At 33.0% G+C, this 25420-nt stretch overlaps 2 protein-coding genes across 2 annotated transcripts in view; both read right to left on the bottom strand.

The window, feature by feature from the left end:
- LOC134708714 (TPR and ankyrin repeat-containing protein 1-like) overlaps positions 1-872 on the bottom strand; it is a 40636-nt gene extending 39764 nt beyond the window's left edge. The window contains exon 1 of the mRNA XM_063569317.1: positions 629-872. Coding sequence (XP_063425387.1) covers positions 629-872 — 244 coding nt within the window. The remainder of the gene's footprint in view (positions 1-628) is intronic.
- LOC134708589 (uncharacterized) lies at positions 635-23920 on the bottom strand. The gene is made up of 10 exons (XM_063569272.1): positions 23815-23920; positions 22603-22850; positions 16523-16688; positions 10711-11082; positions 7806-8078; positions 6697-6944; positions 4273-4432; positions 3161-3316; positions 2435-2647; positions 635-895 (listed from the first exon to the last, which is right to left on the bottom strand). Exons 1-7 carry the CDS (start codon positions 23867-23869, stop codon positions 4424-4426), a joined length of 1371 nt encoding a protein of 456 aa, XP_063425342.1. The 5' UTR covers positions 23870-23920; the 3' UTR covers positions 635-895; positions 2435-2647; positions 3161-3316; positions 4273-4423.
- Positions 23921-25420: the final 1500 nt, after the last annotated feature.

Here is a 25420-nt window from a genome sequence, read left to right as displayed (position 1 = left end):
TGTTTACATTTAGATTTTAGCTTGAATTGTTTAACATTTTATCATACCGTAGCCTTTTATAGCTGGTTATACGGTATCAGTTTTGCCCATGGTTAAATGTTTCATGATGACCTATAGTTATTTATATCGAATTGATCTGCACTTTTGGATATTTAATGTAGTTGTGAGGTGTGTGTGCATGTTTTCCGATAATAGCAACCTATATTTTCTAATCAATTATAACTACAAATAAGTAAAAATTATAATAATAAAATAATTCCCCTTGAAAGGTTTTCTAGAAATTAAGGGGAAACATCAGACTAAAGAAATTATCTCGTACTTCCATATATATTTATCATAGGGTTCTTGCGTTGTCTGTCTCCTGTAAAAATCTATTTACATACTGACTATGCTAGAACAAGATGAACAATTATATCGAAAATATCTTAAAACTCATATATTGCGTGTGCTTATCAGGAACCGATTTTGTTATTTTGCATAATTTTGTTAAAGAACGTCAATATACACGATGTAATTTATTAAAAAAAGAATAAAAAATAAGTTTATAAAGACAGCGAGCTTCAATGAGTAATCAGAAAAGTTTTCATTGTCTTTTGTCTCTAATTTTGAAAATAGGTCTTAAACTTACTCCTAGTTATTTTCCGTAGATCTTCGTATAATTCGTCAAACTGATGTTCCTCCAAGTAATATATCGGTAAACAGTGTCCATTGTCTCTTAAACTAGCTGTGAAGTTTTTATCTATCAAAATTAACACGACTTTTTTCATTAACTGGCAGTCTTTGGTAAATCCGTTCTTGGTTATCACATGGTAAGGAGACTCGTTGTTAGCATTCAAATATTCATTGACGAAGGGAGTTCCTTGTACAGGCATTTGTTCTAACAGACGTACGTCACCTGTATCATATCAATTGATCTCGTCATAGGTTAAATTCATTTAGTAAATTAAAAAATTACAGATTATTGACAGGCAATTATAGATGACCAAACACTAAATCTAACATTATAAATCCCTGGGATGTATTCACTACATAATCAACATAATAATGCCATTCAATTTTATGTATTTGTTCACATTTTCGTTTAGATGGAAAAAAAATAAAGTTGGACTCCTTTGCATTTAATTTATTTCACTCTGGAACCATATCGGACTTGTTCTTAAGGATGTATTCTTCTGACGTTTCTGTCTCGTTGAAATCTCGTTTTGGATTTTTTTTCCAAAACATGTAGTACTATAGAAAAATAGCAATGAATCGAATAATATTTTAATCATACTTAGCTCTGTAAAGAAATTGTTTATTTACAATAAGTAGTTTTTTAGTAATATTTTTTCAAATTTTATTACCAGTCAGTCTTTTGAGCTATTTTTTTTAGAAAATGGGAGAGAGGTACATGCAATGAGATGAACTGATTTAAGACAGAAATATCAATAATGTGGTCATTTTTATAAATTTCCTGTTTACAAAACTTAAAATTTTTCGAAAATCTGAAGATTTTTTTTCATCCCAGGCAAAGATTACCTTAGCCGTACTTGGCACAACTTTTTGGAATTTTGGATCTTCAATGCTCTTCAACTTTGTATTACTTGGCTTTATAAATATTTTGATATGAGCGTCACTGCTGAGTCTTATGCAGACGAAACGCACGTCTGGTGACCTAATTTATAATTCTGGTACCTATTAACAAAATCACTTATATCCAATATAACTTTTTTTCTTTTCAAATTTTTTAAATGTGCATTTTTTCAATCATTTATAGCAAAGAAGTTGAAATAATATGCATTTCGTTGTGAAAAAAGAGAAAAAAAAACACATTTACAAAATTGACAGCATGGTATTTGACATATAAAAAGTATTAAAATATGATAAAACTTTCTTATATTAAAACCATCCCATTGTTTTTTAAGATTAATTTATTTAGATCGGTCCACTTCATGTTTTTTTAAAGTTTGAAAAAAAGTTAAATTGTTGAATTATGATTTCGTTCACGATAATCGCACAAAAATGGCTACAATTTGATAAAATATGGGGGAAAAAATAAAAAATTTGGTACTTTCAAAGGGTCGTAGCAAAAATAGAAATGCACCACCAGATGATTATGATCTTCATCAATTATTTTTTAACAGTCATATAAACCTAAAATCAGGTTAAGAAAGAAAGTTCAATTCTAGAAAATGTTGGCACCTCAGAGGTGTGCATCCTTAAATGAATCTTTACCAAAATCAACAATATCACATCTTCATGCTTGTACTAAATGTCATCGAAATATTGTTATATGTTGGTAGATTCGTGCACTTTATAGCATCATGTGTCATTTAGAAAAAAAAATGCGAAGTACACCACATCTTGGTAAGACAAACTACTATGTCTGATAACAAAAATATGTTAGGGGTTGTAATACCCAATTCATTGATGTTCTATAGTTGTTACGTTTTACCTGTAATAAGAGAATATTTCACAGCAGCGTGGATACAATTGTCCTTATCATCGTTTTTAAAGTTGAGAAATTGTTCATGCTTGAACAGAAGAACAATCAATGTTGGCGTCAACCAATTTGAAACTGATTTATCAGTTTTATTTTCTGCTATAAATTTGAACACGGTGCTCAGTTGCATCTTACTGGTGTCAACGGAATATGCAGCCCCATAATCTAAAGTCAAAAATAATAATTATTACGATAAACTTTCAAGAAGTTCAAAAAGCTATATCTGTTTGCAATATTCCTTGAAAATTAAGTCAATTTCTTTGAGAGGAAAAACCCATGTCACCACAGGCTTACAACTATTGTTGAGATTTGTTCATTGATGTTGTAAACTCCATGACACTATGATGAATTTGTAAATTATTTCTGTGTTTGCCTTTTTGAAGTTCTGTTTACATCGTACACGAAATGATGAGGGTAACATTATTATATATATGTAAATTACACACTAACACAAAAATCAAAATCTTGTGAACACGCACACCTCTATTTTATGTACAAACAACAAAAAAATATGAAAGTTGTAGCATAAGAACTTGAGGAGTAGATAGCCGAACATATCAAGTATCTATATCCGCACGGATTAATTGACAGACTGACGAACAAGGGTAAAGTAATATGCCCTTCGACATTACTTCGATCGGGCATAAAAAAAAACTTTTTATATGTTTGCAAATTTACCTGTAAGATTTGATGGAACCTCTGTAATCAACCCTAAAATCAAATAGCTGATCACTTTCCATTCAGACTCTTTGGATAATCTTTTCAGTACGTCAGGCCAAAACTGGACTAAAGATGTGTTTAACAATTTTTCGTATCTCGTTGCTTTAAGATTGTCTGAAAATAAATCCATTGACTAAGACATTACTTTTTAAAACATTGAAAAGTATTAATCATTCTATTTTGATGAAGGAAAAAATAAATTTATAATGCTATCTTTCTAGCTATAAAGATTTTGAGTAACAGATCCACAACCAAATAAGAAACAGGAACGTTTAAAATAGATTACCAATCAGTTAGTATTTGATACAGGTAATTCGGTCTTTCGCCTTTTTCGAAGAAAGAACTATTGATTTTATTTTGAATATATATTTCATTTTGTCACATAGGTTTTTTAAATGTCGCTTTTGTTTCGCAACATGTTGATGAGTTATTTGGTTCTTGATATTTAACACTAATATAGCGCTTTTGAAACCAAGTGTTATAACCAAACACTTTTCCATGTGGAAACTATCGTCCTATATACTATTTTGATTTTGATCGCATTTCACATTTAAAAAAAATAAAACGGGAATTTTTATAAATTTCATTAGTCCCTGATGATTTCATGCTCATTGAAACATTATGTTGTTCTCTGTCGATGGTTTTAACTCTATAAAATTGAGAATGGAAATGGGGAATGTGTCAAAGAGACAACAACCCGACCAAATAAAAAACAACAGCAGAAGGTCAACAACAGGTCTTCAATGTAGCGAAAACTTCCTGCACCCGGAGGCGTCCTTCAGCTGGCCCCTAAATAAATATATACTAGTCCAGTGATAATGAACGCCATACTAATTTCCAAATTGTTCACAAGAAACTAAAATTAAAATAATACAAGACTAACAAAGGCCAGAGGCTCCTGACTTGGGACAGGCGCAAAAATGCGGCGGGGTTAAACATGTTTGTGAGATCTCAACCCTCCCCCTATACTTCAACCAATGTAGAAAAGTAAACGCATAACAATACGCACATTAAAATTCAGTTCAAGAGAAGTCCGTTTGTCCGTTGCATGTTTGTTATTTATTTCATACCTGGTATATTTGGAAATGCAATGACAGCACCGATGATCAAATCAACTAAATCTTTATCGCCACATGCTAGCTTAAAAACTTCAAATCCATTCAGGAATGTTTCAAATGCCTCGTCATATTTTTTCAGAAGATACAGTTCTTTTCCTCTCCTCTAGTGTGCCTGAATTACAAACTTTACAAATAAGTTGTTTGATTATTACATATGTTCATATGTCAGTCAGTAATAGAAACTAGACTGATTGTAATAATAAAAACATATTTATTTATTACTGCGAATTTTTTATTTAGAATGAAATGTGTAAACGATAAATCTATAAAAATAAGTTATGCAATGGATTGAATGGGGTGAAAGACAGGCAATTTTACCAACATTAAAAGTAATCTAATAAGCACTTTTTTTTTATAAATTGTTATTTTGATGGAGAGTTGTCTCATTGGCACTCACACCACATCTGCCTATATCTATTCTCTAAATGCTCGTATTAGTAAAAAAAAATATCAATTAACCTAATCATTTGCTAATCATGCTTATGTAAATTTGAACTTTTTTGGATCACAGTTAATAGAAGAATATATTCAAGGTATTGTGTGTTCTGTTCAAACAAATAAGAAGAAAAAATCGGAAATAACGAAGGCCATCATCGAATGTGTAATCTTACCATCCAAAATTTTCATGAATAACAAATAATTATTCGTGCTTATGAAAATTTTAAATAATTCAGATGAGTAATTGATTAATTTTCAAAACTCTTACAAAAGAGGGGCGAAAAAACTCATCATAGATACCCGGATTAAATCTGATATTAACACCAGACGCGCATTTCGTCTACAAAAGACCCATCAGTGACGCTCGAATCCCAAAAAGTGAAAAAGGCCAAATAAAAAACGAAGTTGAAGAGTATTGTAATACCAGAGGGAAATTCAAACTCAAAGATCGAAAACAAACCGACTACGTATTGGCTTTAACAGAAAATAGGCAAACAGACAAATACTAGTACATAAGACACAACATAGAAAACACAAGACTAAGCAAAAAGAACCCCGCCAACAACTAGGGGTGGTCTCAGTTGCTCCGGAAGGGTAAGCAGAGCCTGCTCAACATGGCGCAGCCGTCGTGTTGCTAATGTTATTACAAACCCGGCGAACAGTCTAATTCGATAGTTTACATTCGTTAAAAGGAAACGGGATTGAAGTTACGACATTAGAAACATATCCGATATCATCTGTGAAACGAATATTCTATAACGGTCAACCATCTCGTTTTGGCGTCCGTAAAATTTACGAAATGTTTGATTCTTCAACATTTGGAACTCTTGAGTAAATAGTTTCCTCGTGAGCAGTAACCCTCTGTCAAGGAAATCTTGACAAAAAATACAATCCCGGGAATATCGTATCAATTGGAAGATATATACTCCGTATGCAGGCGCTGCTGGAATGTTGCTATTGGGAAGCTGAAATCGTCTCTTTTATCGTAAAGTTTTGTTGCCAACCAACCCTCATTGTCAATTTCTAATTTCTAATTTCTAATTTCTTAATTAGATGTAATTTAAGATATAAGGCAGACTCAACTGGTTCTGTTGTATCCTTTATCTCTAGTTCAATGGGATAGATGCGTTTAACATAGTCACCATTTTAAAAATTATTTAGTTGGAGAACATCATAGATACAGCGGAAGGTAAAGTTTAAGATTATTGTTAACCTTTATTTTTCTTCCTAAACATTTCCTATATGAAGTCAGCCTCATAAGAATAAATGAACAAGTCGGCAAGAAGAGGGACACAATTGGTTCCTATTAGAATGCTGATAGTTTATTGAAAAACACGTCCTCCAAACGTATAAATCAAGCATATGACAATGTCAGGTTCAGAGAATTTTTTGTTTGAATCAGAGGGATTCTTTACAAAGTAGGATTAATTCCTCCTTAGGACAAGATACTGGTAACATTACAATATAGACAAAAGATGTGGTATGATTGACAATGGGACTCTCAACAAGAGACAAAAATGATACAGAAATTCAAAACAACTATAGGTCAACATACGGCATTCAACAATGAGCAAAGCTCATACCGCATAGTCAGCTATCAATTATTGAAGTCAGTAATTATCAATTGAGATGAGTTTTTCATTCTTTGTAAAAAAATATTGGCATTTTTTCTATTAATTTTTCGTGGCATTTGGTAAATGTCCAAAAAAAATGGCAATTGATAACATTTCTAAGTCACACACGTAATTTAGATAATGCGTAAAAATTTCTAACATTTTCCTAAATGTCTGAATAAAAAAATGCCTGTAACATATATTTACAAGGAATGCTCAGTAATGTATTATTTATTCTTCATTAAATGCAAAAAGTTTGGTCTTCTTCATATCTACAGAAGTAATAGAGATGTTGTGTCACCTTAATTACCAAATATTTCAATACCTTATGCCATGACGAATCAGCTAGAATAGCACTTTCTGCATCTTTTAATGCCATTTCATGTTGGTTCAGCTTAGTATATACAGTTGCCCTGTTTGTATACATTATTGCCTCATTTTTGGAGTCTCCCTCATCTGAACAATATTTTATTCCTTTTGTGTATATTTCAAGCGCCTTATTTAAGTTGCCTGCCTGAAGAGCCTCTTTTCCAATCTTCCGAACTCTCGTTATATTTGCACTAATTCCACTACCTACAGATTCGATGAGTGGAACTCTGATTAATTTGTTGGATAATATCTAATGAAATATCACTTATCCATGCAAAATGAATATATTTTATAAGAGGAAATTGCAAATATTTTTTCCCCTAAAAAAACTTCACAAATAATACACAATGGTCTTGAGGTATAGATTCTGGGTACTGACGTTGTGTTAAAGTATTCTTTTAATTGTCTAAATGAAATATATTATTTTTACTGTTTAGTCTGTTTTTGTTCATATCTATTTGACGTGGCTCTGTACTTTTACATTGTGTCATTGTGCTATGGTTATTTTTTGTATTCTTGTCTTCCGTTTTTACTAAAGAGCTTTGTCTATATTCCTTTGTGTGTTTCTTTGTAACTTATGACGTGGCTCTGTACTATGATGTTGTCTGTCTTACCCAAAGTTTTGATATTTTTACCTAATATGTCGGTTTGTTTTGTTTCCGAATCGTTGTCAATATAATGGAATTTAATGTTATAAAAGTGAGGAGTTTATCTAGCTATCAAACCATGTTTGAACCACCATTTTTCACACAAGAAAACGTATGTTCCAAGTCAGAAATGTGAGAATTGTTATCCATTCGTTTGGTATGTTTGAACTATTAATTTTGCCATTTGATTCGAACTTTACTTTTAACCAGTACCTCTTACATAAATAACACCAATATCTGACGCTGGACATTTAGCCTTACAATTGATATGTGCTTGAAGAGTACTGACCCTTTCACAGATGAAGTTGGGAAAAAATCACAATATGTTCTTATTGTAAATGATAGAATATGAAACTGTTAAATTGATGCATTGATGCAAAAAGAGTGTGTGCTTAAAAGGGGTAAAATATTTCCTTACCTTTACTGCTACCTGAGGCATTCTGTAATAAGCTGAATACTTGGTCAGATTTACTCGTATATTCAATGGCTGTTTTCCCCGCACTGTCTTTTATATTTAAACCACAACCATGATTAACCAAAAGACCAATTATCGTTTGACCAATAGTCGTTTTACGTATTTCTGAATCCTTCACAAGAACGTGAAGTGGTGTATCTCCGTTGAGTTTGACATTCATGCTTGATGTTGTTTTTATATGAGTTGATAGCAAATATTTCAAAAACTCAACATTACCTGCAGAAAAAAGGGACTATTATTATAATGGTATATTAATTGGATTTGTTTTTGTCTTCCTGTACCCAATCATTAGTCTAACAGTAATTGGTTTTGAATCATGGTTTATTACATAAAGACCTTTCCCGAGTACACGAAATTGTTTTCCTTTTTTTAATATTTTATTAGGCTTTTTTAGGGGTAATGAGAACAAACTTTTGACGTATATCAGGAACATATATAAATATACTGTTCCTAGCGTATATTAAGCAGAACTCGGTCTTTTTTATACACATTTATCCATTACCGACAGAAACAAAACGGATATTAAAATGAATAAAAAGGAAATGCATCAGATCAACCAAAAAGAAAATATTACAGGAACCCTGTGGTAAATCAGATGCACCAGGATAGAAGAGTAATTACTGTTCCAATATTGCACGCGCTGTGTATTTCATGGCAAGTAAACAATCCGTTTTTTTAAAGAAGGCATCATAATTGTTGCAATAGAAAAAAAAAGGGGAATATATCTAGTGAAGTCATCTTGTTTGTACCTTTGATCATTCTTTATACAATATTATCCTACAAGGATGTCAATGTATATTTATCATAGTTTGAGTAAGTACTGAAAGATATCAAAAGCATTTTCCAACCACATTTAAAAATATACCTGTACCGATTGATTTAATTCATTCTTGAAATTGGGATAAATCAGAACGAGCTCTAACTGCGATTAATATTGGATGAAATATAATATATTGTGTCGTGGAATTATTTCAAAAATCCGTGTCATTGCTGTACTGTTATACCACTGTCAGAAGAGAGCTAATCGCTCATAAGTCTGTTTATCCCGCCAAAATATTTATGTCCCGAGTCATTTACCTGTTATTCATTACCCATGGGAAGTTGTCTATCATAATTGTTCAAGCATAAATTAAACCTTGATTTTCTTTTTTTTCTTCTTTGTCACATTTTGTCATCCCAGGGCCTCAAAAATATAATTCATTATGCGATGACCTTGAGTCGTTTACGTCATTGTCCCGTAGTCTTCTGTAAAGACTCTAATGGGCAATTACATATTTTTAGCTCACCTGGCCGAAAAGGCCATGTGAGCTTTTCTCATCACTTGGCGTCCGTCGTCGTCTGTCGTCGTTAACAATTTTTCAAACATCTTCTCCTCTGAAACTACTGAATGGATTTGAATGAAACTTAACATGATTGTTCCTTAGTATATCCTGCACAAAATGTGCGCTTCAATTTTTGATCCGTCAAAAAACATGGCCGCCGTTACTTAAAATAGAACATAGGGGTCAAATGCAGTTTTTGGCTTATATCTCAAAAACGAAAGCATTTAGAGCAAATCTGACGTGGGTAAAAATGTTCATTAGGTCAAGATCTATCAGCCCTGAAATTTTCAGATGAATCAAACAAACCATTGTTGGGTTGCTGCCACTTAATTGGTAATCTTAAGGAAATTTTGCAGTTTTTGGTCATTATCTTGAATATTATTATAGATAAAGATAAACTGTAAACAGCAAAAAAGATCAGCATAGTAAGATCTACAAATAAGTTAATATGACCAAAATTGTCAATTGACCCCTTAAGGGGTTATTGTCCTTTAATGACAATTTTTCACAATTTGTTCATTATATTTGCTAACTTTAAAAAATCTTCTCCTCTGAAACTCCTGAATGGATTTGGTTAAAACTTAGCATGGTTGTTCCTTAGATTATCCTGCACAAAGTGTGTGCTTTGATTTTTGATCCGTCAAAAAACATGGCCGCCGTTACTTAAAATAGAACATAGTAGTCAAATGCAGTTTTTGGCTTATATCTCAAAAACGAAAGCATTAAGAGCAAATCTGACATGGAGTAAAAATGTTTATTAGGTCAATATCTATCAGCCCTGAAATTTTCAGATGAATCAAACATCCAATTGTTGGGTTGCTGCCACTTAATTGGTAATTTTAAGGAAATTTTGCAGTTTTTGGTCATTATCTTGAATATTATTATAGATAAAGATAAACTGTAAACAGCAAAAATGATCAGCAAAGTAAGATCTACAAATAAGTCAATTTGACCAAAATTGTCAATTGACCTCTTTAGGAGTTATTGCCCTTTAAAGACTTTTTTCACAATTTGTTCATCATGTTGACTTACTTTAAAAAATCTTCTCTTTTGAAACTGCTGTATCAATTTCAGCCAAACTTAGGCTAAATGAGTTTCAGAGTTTCAGAGTATCTAGTATAAATTTTATATTTCATTTCCTTGTATGTCAAGAAACATAGCTCCTATGGCTAAAATAGAACATAGGAGAAAATGATTTTTTTTTTGCTTTTGAAGAAAATAGGACGATTCAAAGAACATTTAAATAAATTGAAAAGCCAAAATAATCATTGATGAGAGATTAAACCAAAAAAAATCAGGTGAGCGATTCAGGCTCTTGAGAGCCTCTTGTTTTGATACTTTTAGATGGAAATAAAAAATGACCGGCCAATGCTTTTTTATCAGTTCTTTTCTTTTTCGGACGTCCTGAACATGCATTAAATATTTGCCACCGGACGTTAATCAATCGAATCATCATCAGTTTGTTCTTTTAAGTTCCAACTTAGTCATTGTTGGTTTTAAGAAATAAAGCTTTTAAAAAAGTATACCTGTTTTCAAAGTAATGTTAACACAGAAGTGAATAACGCTCCCGTCCAATCCGCTCTCAAATTCTTGAAATGAAGCACCATTTTGTAACAGTTTAATTGCCAGTTTGCAGCCCCATTCTTTTTGCTGTGAGTCTATGGTCTCAGAAAACAACTTCAAAACTGATAAGGAAGAACAATTGCAGTTTGAACAACTTCCTGCAAGTTTTGAATCAGCGCCTGTAATAGCACCTATTAACAAATAGGAAATGGCTTTCCATTGACAATGACCGTCTGATGACAGCTGGTACAGGAATATATCCTTAAGAGTTAAATTTCCTGCATCAACTATGCCTGATTCTGCACCAATTATTTTTGAATCTAGGTCAAATATATCTGGAAAAAAATGAATATGTAATACATTTTTGCTTATATAATTTTATAGTTCAGGATTTGGAATTTGTGTCAAATGTTCGGACTCCTTGTTTTTTTCCATGCAATAGAAGGTAAAACAATTTTTCCCATAGCACCCATTTATCCTTTATAAAAGACTAACTAGCGCTTAAAGGGTCAATTGTATGGTGGCCGGTTAAGGCCATTTCGCGTTTTCGCGTTTTCGCGTTTTCGCCCATCATATTATATAGGGCGAAAACGCGAAAACGCGAAATCGCGAAGTCGAAAACGCGAAAACGCGAAGTCGAAAACGCGAAAACGCGAAAACGCGAAGTCGAAAACGCGAAAACGCGAAGTCGAAAACGCGAAAACGCGTAATATTTTTTCTTTCCGATTTCGCGTTTTCGCCTTTTCGCGTTTTCGCCTTTTCGCGTTTTCGCGATTTCGCGTTTTCGCTTTTTCGCGTTTTCGCGATTTCGCGTTTTCGCCTTTTCGCGATTTCGCCTTTTCGCGTTTTCGCGATTTCGCGATTTCGCCTTTTCGCGTTTTCGACTTCGCGATTTCGCGATTTCGCGTTTTCGCCTTTTCGCCTTAAATTATAGGTATATTGATCCAATATCCACCCGTTTTATAGTATGGATCACATTTCCGACCTTACATTGATTACGTGCTACGTGTACAATGTTTCGAGTTCTTTCGGAATTATATTCCAGGTAACTCTCTTCAGAGGTCGTCCGTTTTATTTTTATTTTTTATTTTTATTATTATTATTATTTTTATTTTTTATTTTTTATTTTTATTTTTATTTTTATTTTTAAATGTTTGTTTGTTTATTATTTTGTACATTTTATTTATTATTGTACCTTTTATTTATTATTGTTCGTTTTATCAACGTATGGATAACTGGTTTTGGTTATTGTTTAAGATACGTTTCAATATGCATTTTTCATTGTCAACGCACCTTCCTTTGGTTTTAGTATAACTGTCTAATTAATTTCTATTGGGAGACATTGATTTATTTCAAGTGTTTCTTAACGATTTCCCCAATGTTCCTGTTTCTTTTGAATGCTATTGTGGGTTTTTTATCAAAGAGATTTTTGAACTGTGGGTTGTCTTGAATTAAATGCCAATGTTTTCTTATAATGGTTTGTAAATTTTCCGCATTAGCGTGGTATTGTGTTATGAAAGATATATTATAGTTATCTGTGTTTTTGTTTATTCTTGTTTCTTTGTTTGTTAATTTGTTTAATCTTTCTGTATGGGAAATATTTCTTAATATTTTATTTACAAAAGCGATTTTGTAACCTCTTTGTATTAATTTTTCTGTAAATAAGTTTATTCTTTCATTAAAATTGTCAGGATCAGAGGTATTTCTAAGAATTCGTATTCCTTCACCTTTAATAAAGGATTTAAAACAACTTTTAGCGTGGTTAGAATTTTGGTGTAGATATTGGAATTTTTCAGTTGGTTTTGTGAAACATCTAATATCTAAGATATTTTCTTTTTGAAATCTCTGTCCTTTATACGTTTCTAAGTCTAGAAATTTCAAACTTTGTCTGTCAATTTCATAAGTAAATTGCAGTAGGTTGTGGTTTGTGTTTGCTATTTCGAAAAGAAGTTTAACTTCTTCCGTAGTACCTTGAAATAAAATATATCCATCATCCTTCATACGTTTATGAAATAATATTTTGTTTTTGTGTGGAAAGATGTTTAGAATTTTATTTATATGTTGGTATATAGCTATATAAAATAAAAATAAAACGGACGACCTCTGAAGAGAGTTACCTGGAATATAATTCCGAAAGAACTCGAAACATTGTACACGTAGCACGTAATCAATGTAAGGTCGGAAATGTGATCCATACTATAAACGGGTGGATATTGGATCAATAAACCTATAATTTTAGGCGAAAAGGCGAAAACGCGAAATCGCGAAAACGCGAAATCGCGAAAACGCGAAAAGGCGAAATCGCGAAATCGCGAAAACGCGAAAAGGCGAAATCGCGAAAAGGCGAAAACGCGAAAACGCGAAATCGCGAAAACGCGAAAAGGCGAAAACGCGAAATCGCGAAGTCGAAAACGCGAAAACGCGAAAACGCGAAGTCGAAAACGCGAAATCGGAAAGAAAAAATATTTCGCGTTTTCGCGTTTTCGACTTCGCGTTTTCGCGTTTTCGACTTCGCGATTTCGCGTTTTCGCGTTTTCGCCCTATATAATATGATGGGCGAAAACGCGAAAACGCGAAAACGCGAAATGGCCTTAACCGGCCACCATACAATTGCCATAATTAAAGAAGATTTTTGATTTTTTTCACTTTTGATTTGAGAATTAAATAATACCAATGCAAATATAACGTAAAAGTTCGAGTCAGCTTTTTCCCGCCATATTTTAATAATCATATATATCTCGAAAAGGAGCTCCATAATTTAATTATGTTATTTTCGCGACGTAAAAATGACTGCAAAAAGTTTTGCTGTACATGTTAAATCAATACATCACTTAACATTATTGCAATATAAGCACACTTATAATGCGTGTTATTACGTCTTTTCCAGTTTGCGTTGGATATATACTGACTGATACTTTAGTAACATTATTTACCTCTTAGTTGTAATTTGCTTTGAAATAACTTTCAGTTACTACAATAACACTTTTGTCAATATTTTATGTATATGATTTTTGTGTCTGGACCGACATTTTGAGTTGAGCCAATTGCAATTATACAGTTGTTTCAATCATGTTTTGCTGTAACACCAGTGTCCCAGGTTTAGGAGTGGGTTGAGGGGCTCACATGTTTAATTCCGCCGCATTCTTTGTTGTGTCTGTCCATCGTCTGGAGCCTCTAGTACATTGGTTATAAAGATCTGTCATATTTTTTTTCGTTGATAAATAATTCATATAACGTTATATATAAAATAAAAATAAGAGATGTGGTATGATTGCCAATGAGACAACTTTCTACAAGAAGCCAAAATGACACTGAAATTAATAGATCACTGTACGGCCTGCAACAATGAGCAACGCCCATACTGCATAGTTAGCTATAAAAGGCCCCGAAATGATAATGTAATATTATTCAAACGAGAAAACTAACGGCCTTATTTATCTATAAAAAAGAACGAAAAACAATTATGTAACACATAAACAAACGATAACAACTGAATTACAGGCTCCTTACTGACTTTTCTAGTTTTATATGTTTCACCTTTTTTATATATATATAAGGGGGCCTTTTATAGCTGACTATATGGTATATATTTACTTCATTGTTGACTTTTGTATGTTGAACTATAAAAGTTGCTTTATACACCTACATGTACTTCATTTAAACTTTGGTGGAAAGTTGTCTCACTGGCCAACACACCACATCTATATGTTAAAATATAACAGTTGGAATGCCATTTAAGGCACTCGACAAACTAAGTTCGACGAGCTTCTATGGCTGCTTTCGTTTAGGCGAATTTGGACCATCATCGGCATTTGAAAGAACAGTTATTTTTGCAGTACTATACTTTTTGAAACTTTATTTCCTCTGGAATATATTTATTAACAGTTTATTTCATCTGGAATAATGTTGATAGTCCCAATTCTCAATAGAAACATTCCTATTAGATGTACGTTGGTTAAACATTGTAATTTTGGCTTTGGATGACTGATACGTTATGTTCAACTACTTCGACTAAGTGAACACGGCCTAAGTTAACAGATAAAAATTTACAATAACATACAAGAAGTATGATATTGCGTTTATTTTGAGTTCTAGGAAACATTTGAAGGCACGTATTAATTCAATGTATAGTTATTTATCATTGCTTAAGGTATTAATACGCAAAAGTGTATGCACGAAAAGATATTCAGCATTGTTTATCTCATAAAACGTATAAAATTGCACCATGTTTGTGCGTTTTGCATCTAGCAGTTTTATCAAACGTTCTCAGCAATATCTAAAACTTACAATAACTGTATAATTGAATAAATAAACTAACTTGCACATTGACATATTCATTTTAACCCCTTAAAAAGATTCATTCATCATCATTGCCGGACGAACATACGATTCATTTGAAAAGGTCTTCCCGAATCGACTGGACGTACACACTGACAGAATTATTTGCCATTGGTCTTTACTTAAACAACGATTCATTCATAAATGCATTACCGAAAAAATGTGAGGTTGATTGTACTGTTTGTCTAGTATCTCAGATCCGTTGAAATACAATTAGAAATAAATAAAAAAAACATTGCCCGCTCCCTTTTAAATACTCCTTAGAGAAAAAATTCCATTTAAAACAAACAGAAAAGATAGAAATGTAGTGATCCTTAACATCGCAATTCTTTTTCTTCGTCTGTAAGCACGCTGATGCAGCCTACGTTTTTAAGGCGTAATCGAGACATCTTTAAACTACTGTAAATAATCCAAAATTACTTTCTTAAAGCAGCAACCACTTTAAAAAAAAAAAAAGGCGGGCGGTTGAGTCAGAATGTTTTCTCGCGCGAAAGATTATATTTAGTTTTTGTTTCGATGGTACCAATTCATATTTAAACTTTGGATTCAGAATATTTGTTCATTCTTATCATCTGTATGACCCGATTTGTTTTAAATCATATTGTGGAAAAATCCATCCCCCCTTATTTTTTAAGTCAAACGGTCGTTCCCTAACTGCTAGAAAACTTGTTCGAAAATTTGAATTCGGTTCTACGTTTAAACATTTAAATGACATATAGTTTACAAGTGTGAACAAATCTTATACTTTTCACAAGTAGTTAAACAAGGTGTATAGATGTGAACAAATTTAATGTGAAACTAGTGTACATTACACTAAACCAAATGTAAACATGTTTACTGTACACGGCGTTTGGTGTGAACACGGCCTAATACTTCATAGTTTCTATTTTGAAACAAGTGTAAATTGAATATATCTTTTGTTACGAATAACAATAGATTTTGACAACAGGGTGTGACTAGCGGGGTTTCTGGAAACCTCTGCTTCTATATCCCGCAAAAGTCCATTGTTATTCGTAACAATAGAAATTTAATATTCTTTAAATAACATGAACAAAAGAAATTTCTTGTAGTGTTCACTACAACTTGTTTCAAGATATTAAGAAAAATCATTTTAGGAAATTCCAAAAGCGAAAAAAATAATTAAGCATCTATTTTGAAGATAGAAATAATTCTTTAATTTCTCCTTTAAAAGTAATATTTTTCTCCCAGTCATTTGTCTTTATTCTAAAGCATTGATCTTTTTGTTTTAAAAGGGGGGATTCAAACACTCGGACCCCCTCGTTATCCAATGGCCGATCCGGGGTAGGGGTTCCGCAGGCTAGACCCGATTTAAAAGAATAATGTATTTGTACATTATTTATACTGGAAAAGTTGTGAATAAATTGAATAAGAACTATCTAACTAACAAAGATCTGCCATGGTGTATATATAACCTACCTTCAACTTCACAAAGAACCTTTATCAATTCTACATAACAAACAGCCACACCATGTGAGCATAAATCTGAATATTGTCTACATATATTCACTGCATTTATAAACGATGCCACAGCATTGACTGGTTCGTTAAGCTTTTTGTATGCAAAACCTTGTCTTAAATAACACTACAATAAAAAAATAAGTTTGATAGAATGTAGAAGGTATATATTTCATAGCTTCCTTGTGGCAGTTATTTCATGTCAAAACTGTACCTTATCCTGTCTTGTGCTGCAAAAATCAACATACCTTTATTTGCATAGTAAAGCGTACTGGTTCCCTTTAGTTTGAAAGTACAAAAACAGGAACTTCTAATCTGATCGGATCTGGTCAAATGTGCCCTTCTTTCAAAATTTCATATACTTCTTTATAATTTGAACAAATCTTTCAGCATGGGTTCTAAAGTGATCACAGGTCCCAAAGCTTTCATTTGAGGGTGATATAAACAGTTTCGTATAAAAAAAAACTAGGGGTTATTCCCCGACTAAAAATAACCATGGAGGGAAACCCCTGTTTATTTACTTACTTGGTGAAAAAGTATCATGTTTTTTGTATTTGATTGTAAAAATTAGTTAATTAGCTTTCAATTAAAACAGGTTGAATGATTGAAATAATTTTAAAAATTATATTAAATATACATGTTTCGAGGGGAGACTACACTGTAAACAGCCCGTTTTTTAAGCAGTGAAAATTGAAAACTTAATTATTTGCAGCCACTGTAGCTCTTTTCTTGGCAGGAAATCGTACCCTGAAACAAGATTTTTTTGAAAGGCCAGGTAAAAACCAACAAAATTCATACAGTTTTGATTATGAAAAATGTGCATGGATCATGTCTTCATGGGTGTGCACATGACCTGATTTCAAGTTTTTTTATGTTAAAATTATACCTTTTTTCCCCCATGTTCATTGGATGAAATTTTTATAATATATTAAAATAACGCATTATTTTTATTTCATTATAAACTAGAGAACATTCTGATTCCAGTGATATCTAGTTTTATACAAGTATCTTTATAAATCAGTCCACCAGTAAGGGTCACGTATGCATGGTCCCACAAAATATGACGTCATAGAAAAAAACTGTTGATTGCACCCTGATACCACAAATAACAAAATATGCCCGCAATTGGCAAAGATACAGCTATGCGTTGGAAGTATTTGAAATATGTACTTCTTTGTATGTTCTTTCCGATCGGGTCTGAATTAGTGGTTCTATACCTATACAAGCGCTGCTTGAATGTTGTTTCTTATAAATTTTTAGACGTAAGTCAAGATATGAGGCAGATTTAACTGTTTCTGTTGTATCATTAGTTTTGTCTCTAGTTCGATGGGATATATGCGTTCAACATAGTCAACAAATTTTGAATTCTTTAGTGAGAGAACATCATCTTTATAGCGGAACGTTAAGTTAAAGGATATTTTCAACTGCTTATCTTTCTTCCTAAGAAGTTCCCGTTTGAAGCCAGCCTCATAATAATAAAGGAACAATTAGGCAAGAACAATTGGTTCCTATGGGAATACCGACAGTCCGTTAAAAGTTCGTCCTCCAGACGTAACAAATACGAGATATGTTGTCGATCAAGAAATCAAGCATCTTGATAATGTCAGTTTCAGAGATTTTTTTGTTTGAATCAGAGTATTTTTTTACAAAGGAGGTTTATCCCTCCCTAACCCCTGATACTTGTTTCTACGTTAGTCATTCTTTAAAAAAAGCAGCAATACCAACTCTTTCAATTTAAATTTTAGGCTAGAATGGGGAATACTTTAAAGTGTAGAAAGTCAAATGTTTTAATACTATTGCACGATGAAAGAGTCTTAGATTGTATGTACTCTAAATAGTCTTTGAATTGATTAAGTATTCATATCTGATTCACGCAAACTCTAGAGTAGGTTGTTTCACAGTAGCTTTGAAGCTTTTATTGCTGATAAAATAGATATTAATTACTTGTATTTAGAAAGAGATTTCGTGGAGCACTTGTAAGACCCAGCAATATACCATTGTTACACTTATTTAGTTTAGATATCCAATACATTGATGGAAGATCCAGTTCTTCATCTTTGGTTGAAAATTCAAAGGAACATAGAACAGACCTATGATTAGGTCTAGGATTTCGTTTTTGGTAAGTGACGTGAAGGTATATGTTGAGATTCCAAGTGAATTGTCAATACCTAATTCATTTATCAAGCAGTTTTTGTAATGGGATTTACACACAACAGCGATATGTTAATTGTGGCTTTATCTGAAAGCGGACCAATTACATGTATATCAAGATTAAAGTTTGGCATAATTATGCTGAATAACTTTATTCTGAATCAATTATAATGAACATTGGCTGAAACGCAAAATAAGGGATTCTGACAATTTAACATAAAAAAAATGTCAAGAAAAAGCAGTCGAGCAAAAGCGGGCAATCATCTAGATACTGTCATAGCAACCTTGAAGGCCCCGTCTTTTGCAGAAAGGGTAATTTCTAGTCCATTGATTGAGGCAGGTTCAGTCGCCAGCGGTGGTGGGTCGCCAACGGTAAAAGAGCATGGTCCAGAAAAGGCTATGGCCAAAATGTTAAACGACCTACAGTCAAAATATGATTCTCTTGAATATGAAATTGAACGTCTGAGACTGGAAAAATCAATGAGTAAACCTACAATTACCTCGCTATCTTCTGATGTGGTAGATCAAGCCCAAGAACATATAAATCAGTTACAACTTCAAAACTCGGGTCTAAGAGGTAAGAAGGCCCGTAAGATAACAGACTTTGTTTGGCCAAACCCCCCTAGACTTTTTAGAGAGCAGACACGTAAATTATTGACATTGGCCATGGAAACCAAACTCGTACGGATTGGTTAACAAAGAAATTGCATGACACTTGGTCAGGTCTCCAGTGAACAATATGGTGATACTAGTTTTGAGATCATGAATGACATGCTTCGTAGTGGGGATTTATAAAAGAGGGACGAAAGACACCAAAGGGACAGTCAAACTCATAAATCTAAATCAAACTGACAACGCCATGGCTAAAAATGAAAAAGACAAACAGACAAACAATAGTACACATGACACAACATAGAAAACCAAAGAATAAACAACACGAACCCCACCAAGAACTACGGGTGATCTCAGGTGCTCCGGAAGGGTAAGCAGATCCTGCTCCACATGTGGCACCCATCGTGTTGCTTATGTGATATCAAATCCGGTAAATAGTCTAATTCGGTAGGTCACATTCATGAAAGGGAAGGGAATTGTAGTTACGACGTAAGGATATCATTTGTGAAACGGTTATCCATAACGGTCAACCAACTCGTGATGGCGTCCGTAAAATTCACGAAGGGATGATTTCAACTTCACCATTTGAAACTCTTGGTTGAATAGCTTCCTTGTGAGCAGCAACCCTCCATCAAGAAAATCATCATAGGAAATGCAAGCAATTAATGGTTTTAATCTGATGAATAATTTGTTTCACTCTAATTTTGTATGTGATTTTAATTAACCTTTTATTTAAAAAAAAATTATAAGTCAGCGTTAGAAAATCCTGACAAGGTTGACCTGAAATTAAGGTCCGAATTTAAACTGGGTATTTATATTTTGTGCAATGAGATAGAGACTCCGAAACTGTAAGTGCTCTTGGTGCAATACAAAAACCTAACTGTTCAGTAAGATTGATTCATGATGCAAGTTTACCAGAAGCTGGCGGTATAAAATATTATGCATGTGATACATCATGTAAATATATGTATGGACTTAAAAGATGCAGGTAAAACTATTTAAGAAGGTGATTTCATAGCAAAAGTAGATTTGTCAAATGCATGCTTCTAATTACCCTTATACTGGGTTGCACTGGAGATTTCAAGGTGATAATCAGGATACATTTTTCTATGACACTAAGTTACCTTTTGGAGCAGCTCACAGCCCAAGTATTTTTCAGAGACTAAGTAGCGTTGTGTGTATAATTATGAAATCAAAATAAAATGTTTGTGTTATTGCATATTTAGATGTTTTTTTTTTAATTAAAAAGTCTACATATAATAGATGTTCTGCTGCTCTAACTTGTTTGATTAAGCTATTGCGTAAGTTAGGTTTTTACATAAATTGGAATAAAGTTGAAGGACCTTCACAGCGTTTAATATTTCTAGGTATTTTGATAGATACATGTAAGTTAACACTGAGTTTACCAGGTGATAAGTTAACAGATTTTTTAAATTTATTATGTGATTTAAAAGGTAAACATAGGGCTAGTAAAAAACAAATAGAGTCTCTTATTGGGAAGCTTAATTGGAGTTGCCAGGTTATAAAGAAGGGTCGCACTTTTCTTAGGCGTTTGCTAGATCTCAAGCATTCTCTGAAAGGAAGCCAACACAAAGTTATCTAGTCAGATGATTTTCAAAAATACTTAAATTGGTGGATTCAATTCATACATGAATTCAATGGAACAGTGAATTTTATAAACAACAAACAAATAACCAACATTCAAACAGATGGGTGCAATTTTTTAGGAGGTGCATTCTTTAACAGTGATTACTTTTATATTAATTGTAAAATTGACATGCCTGCCGTTGCAGATTTTCATATCAACATTAAAGAGACAGTAACGCTTATTTTAAACATGTCATGATATTTACAGATAATATGACAGGCACATGCAAATCATCATAATGTAATGAATTTATTGCGACAACTTTTTTGGTTACAAGCGACTTTTAATTTCACTGTTCAAGCAATTTTTCTTCCTAGAAAATTTAATGTATTAGCAGACTGTGTTTCAAGATTGCATGAAAAAGGAAGAAAGTTGTGGAGTTTGAACTATATATACTCGTGTGGTTTTATACCGTTTACTTTGAAGGAACTTTGTTCTTATATGTCACCGGCCTATGTATATTACAGGTAGGGAAGAGTTTCGTGCAAGACTGTATAGTAGTGTGCAAAAATACAAAACCTGTGGTTTGTCAGAAGGGACAAAGCGTACATACAGGACTCAATTGAATTGTTTTCATACCTTTTGCCAATTATTAGACTTGGCTTTAGTGCCCTTTTCAGCAGATAATGAGTGTTTATTTATAGCATATTTAGTGGATGTGAAATCGTTTAAATACTGTACAATTGTGAATTATTTGAATATTATTAAGCATTTACACAAAGCAAATGGACAAGAGGAGTCAATCTCCGGTAATTGGCAGCTTCAGAAAGTTTTAAATGGAGTTCGTCGTTCTATAGGTGATGCACAGAAGGTGCAGAATTAATGACACATCGATTACTCTTAATAATAAAAGCTAATTTAGAATTGAATTCGCAAAATGATATTTGTATTTGGTCAGCTTGCTTAATGGGATTTTATGGATTATTACGTCCAGGAAATTTTTTGCATTCAGGAAAATATGTGGAGCATAGAGATATCCTAATTTGTGATGTTCACTATCATAGAAATGGTTACGTTATTAAGCTTCAGTGGACAAAAACAGTACAATTTCGTGAACGAAAATTAAATATTGTGTTACCCTCTATAGTGGGGCATCCATTGTGTCCAGCTTTAGCAATAAAGGAATTATTGCATTTTCATTTTCAACGTGTTGCAAAGGAAGGCGCACCTTTATTGTGCAATTTATCATATCAGATGTTTATTTCACGCATTAATAGTATTCTAATAAGGGATGATATCAAACAGCATATAACAGGTCACTCTTTTCGACGGGGCGGTGCCATTTGGTGTTTGCACATTGGGATGTCGGACAGTATAATAAAGGATATTGTAATGTGATGCATATTTACGGTACACAAAAGTGGACCTCAGCAGAAAATTTGACATTGTGCAATCTTTTGATACTGGCCTTCCGACCTAGCTAACTTGGCAACTCTCCCTTTTTTGGTTCAGCTGGGGATTGTATACCCTTCATTGTACTGATTGCATTATTAATTGCATTTTCTTTTTATTAAAATTTGGCCCATTACACAGCCTTATGTTTATTTACAATAAATATATATTGCCAAACTTGAAAATCAAACGAATGTTTTTTTAACAAATTTTTTTGTATCTCTGTGAATGTAATTACCTTGAAATATTCTGGATAATGTAGCGAGGCTTGATTAGCATCAAACAAACTTCTTCTGTAATCTCCCATATTATAATAGACAAACGCTCTATTGGACAGTAACTTTCCAAATTCTTTAGGAACATAGATTTGAATCCCCAAAGGAATTGATCGAGTGTAAGCATCAAGAGCTTTTTCATAATCTTTATTGTTCATTGCTTCCAAAGCGACACGGTTCAATTGTTGTATTGCAGACAGAGTAGTCTTAACTGAAAGGTAATAGATAGCACTTTAGATTTGATTATTATCAATGTGAAGGTCTTGACTAGATTTTATTTCTTCAAATTCCCCCCTTAGTGTGTGCAATTCGTTTTCTTAATGTGAATATACATGACTACACTTGGCAAGACTAGGAAGTCAACAACAAATGGAGGTTTTTAACGACATTGACTGGCTATACAGCTCTGGCACGATCGGTAAAAAAAAATCACTCCCATTAGAATAACAGTATTAAGGTGGTCGTGATGGTGATACGATCGTTACCTCACATCTACAAAATAGCGTATATTGACAACACTTCGTGGAATCAAATAGCTTTAATTTGTTTAGGAAGTTTCATAGTACATACTTTTTCCGTGTATCTAGTGGCTTGTCATATGAGAAAAGGGAAGGATTTCATTAAGTATAGTGCGAGGAACAATTATAAATAAGAGTCCCATATCTCTTATTTCTATTAATATATAGGTTTTTAGAATATTTCTATACGATAAAATAATTTCATTAAGAAACACTAAAAAAAAAAGATTTTTAAACGATATATAAAATAGTAATGAATTGATAACGTTCCATAGAAACGGGTTCTTAAATAAACTTGGACACTGGAAACTAATAATTTTCAGTTTTCTAGGCACTGGACTGACTAAACTGGTCCGCCGTTCTATCTATAGCTTCGCACCGAAGGTCATTGTAGCGATAAGTGAACACAACAGGGGTCCAGTTTATGGGCTGACACCACTGCAGGTGAAACACCCTTTTTATTCGAAATTAAAATGCGTCTTCTTTTTTATCCACCTCCCAAGTATGTATACTCTCAATATCTGGTAAATCACTCCAATGCATAATGAAATTCTTTTGCACCTATAGGACATAAAAACTATTCACTGCCAAGAAATTTGGTTATTCCTTATATTGTTCAAATAATCTATTAAGAAATAGAAAATTATACAAACATACCAAATTGTAGATCCGGAATACCTTGCACTCCCGGAGGTTGTGGAGGGTATGCCATAATTGTGTTGTTTCTTTACCTAAGGAATTTCTCTGACAATTTTCATCGTCTCGTTAATGTCATGTTAACTAAGCGTCTGAAATAATGTCGATAAGTAAATTACCTTTTAGTTAGGAACCTGAATAACATAAACTTTAAGTTAATAAAAACATTGTATTTTATCGTATATAAGTTGCTAATGAATAATATGAATTATAGTAACATGTATAATACAATTGTAAAGATAAAAATGGTACACAGTCTTGTAATTATTGTAATGATCGAAAGTCGGAATATTTCCCCTGCAGTAGCAGTGTATGTCAAGGTGAATACATATCCCTTTTTATTTCCAACGAACTTGATACATATTCAAATTTATGTGCTGTTGCCAATGTGCTGATGCCAGAAAAGCAAGTAGATCTCCATAAGAAACTTGTCTCAGAACATGATCATTGTTCTATACGGAAACTAAATGCTGGTAAAAGTAATGTCATTGCTGTTTCTAACGGTACACTTCCGAGAAACCATAGTTTGAAATTGAAAGATATAGAACTAGAATTGAAAAAAGTTTTAATTATTTATGTATGTAATTGGAAAGGAATGGGAACTGTTCAGTGAGCGAAACAATCCATAGACACCAAAGTTGTAAATAACACTTCTCTACGAAACGTGTTATCGAAAGGTCCGAAATATCGTGAGCCTAAATCCATCAATTGGAAATACAACTTTAAATTTTGATGGATTCAGTCGAGGATTATGCCAGGCAATGGGCTAAGCGCGAGAAGGAAGACGTAGACACTCTATCCGAATGGATTAAGGCAGTGAGGTCGTTAATACAAATCAGAATTATGAAACTGAATGGGTCCATCAATGCCCATGCTACGTCAATCTTCAAAGATCCAAATGACCTATCTGACCTCCATGATAAATATATTGTTGTCCCCGCAGACAAAGCCCCAAATAACATCGTTTTTGTCTTTAAAAGTCATTACATTAATTGCTTGATCAACGAATTAGGTATAGACAATTCACTTGTAAACCCAACATATACCCTCACGACACTTACCAAAGAGGAAATCCTGGATAATCATAGGTCTGTTCTTTGTTCCTTTGGTATTTCAACCAAAGATGAAGAACTAGATCTTCCATCACTGTATTGGATACATAAACTACATAATTGTCCTTACAAACAAAGGTATATTGCTGGGTCTTCTAAGTGCTCCACGAAACAAACCCCTTTCAAAATTATTAACATCCATTTTATCAGCAATCAAAGACGGGCTTCAAAGTTATTGTGAAACTGCCTATTCTAGAGGTGGCGTGAATCAGATGTGGATACTTAAAAATTCCAAAGATCTTTTAGAGTACATACAATCTAACTCTCTTTCATCTTGTAACAGTATTAAAACATTTGACTTTTCTACTCTTTACACAAGTATTCCACATTCCAAACTAAAAGACAAATTAAAAGAGTTGGTATTACTTTGCTTCATAAAAAAGAATGGCCAACGTAGATACAAGTATCTTGTCTTAGGGAGGGATACATCCTACTTTGTAAAGAATCATTCTGAT

Source organism: Mytilus trossulus, chromosome 1 (genome assembly GCF_036588685.1).
Source record: "Mytilus trossulus isolate FHL-02 chromosome 1, PNRI_Mtr1.1.1.hap1, whole genome shotgun sequence".
Classification (NCBI taxonomy): domain Eukaryota; kingdom Metazoa; phylum Mollusca; class Bivalvia; order Mytilida; family Mytilidae; genus Mytilus; species Mytilus trossulus.
Note: the sequence above shows the minus strand (reverse complement) of the source record. Positions and strands in the feature narration are given on the sequence as shown.

What these genes read in the sequence shown, in the direction of transcription:
- LOC134708589 (XM_063569272.1), bottom strand. Translation starts at nt 23,869, where the DNA reads ATGGCATACCCTCCACAACCTCCGGGAGTGCAAGGTATTCCGGATCTA. An exon ending in ATTATCCAGAATATTTCAAG is followed by an intron (nt 16,689 to 22,602) that starts GTAATTACATTC and finishes TTTTTATTGTAG; the next exon opens with TGTTATTTAAGACAAGGTTT. An exon ending in TAACATTACTTTGAAAACAG is followed by an intron (nt 8,079 to 10,710) that starts GTATACTTTTTT and finishes TTTTTTCTGCAG; the next exon opens with GTAATGTTGAGTTTTTGAAA.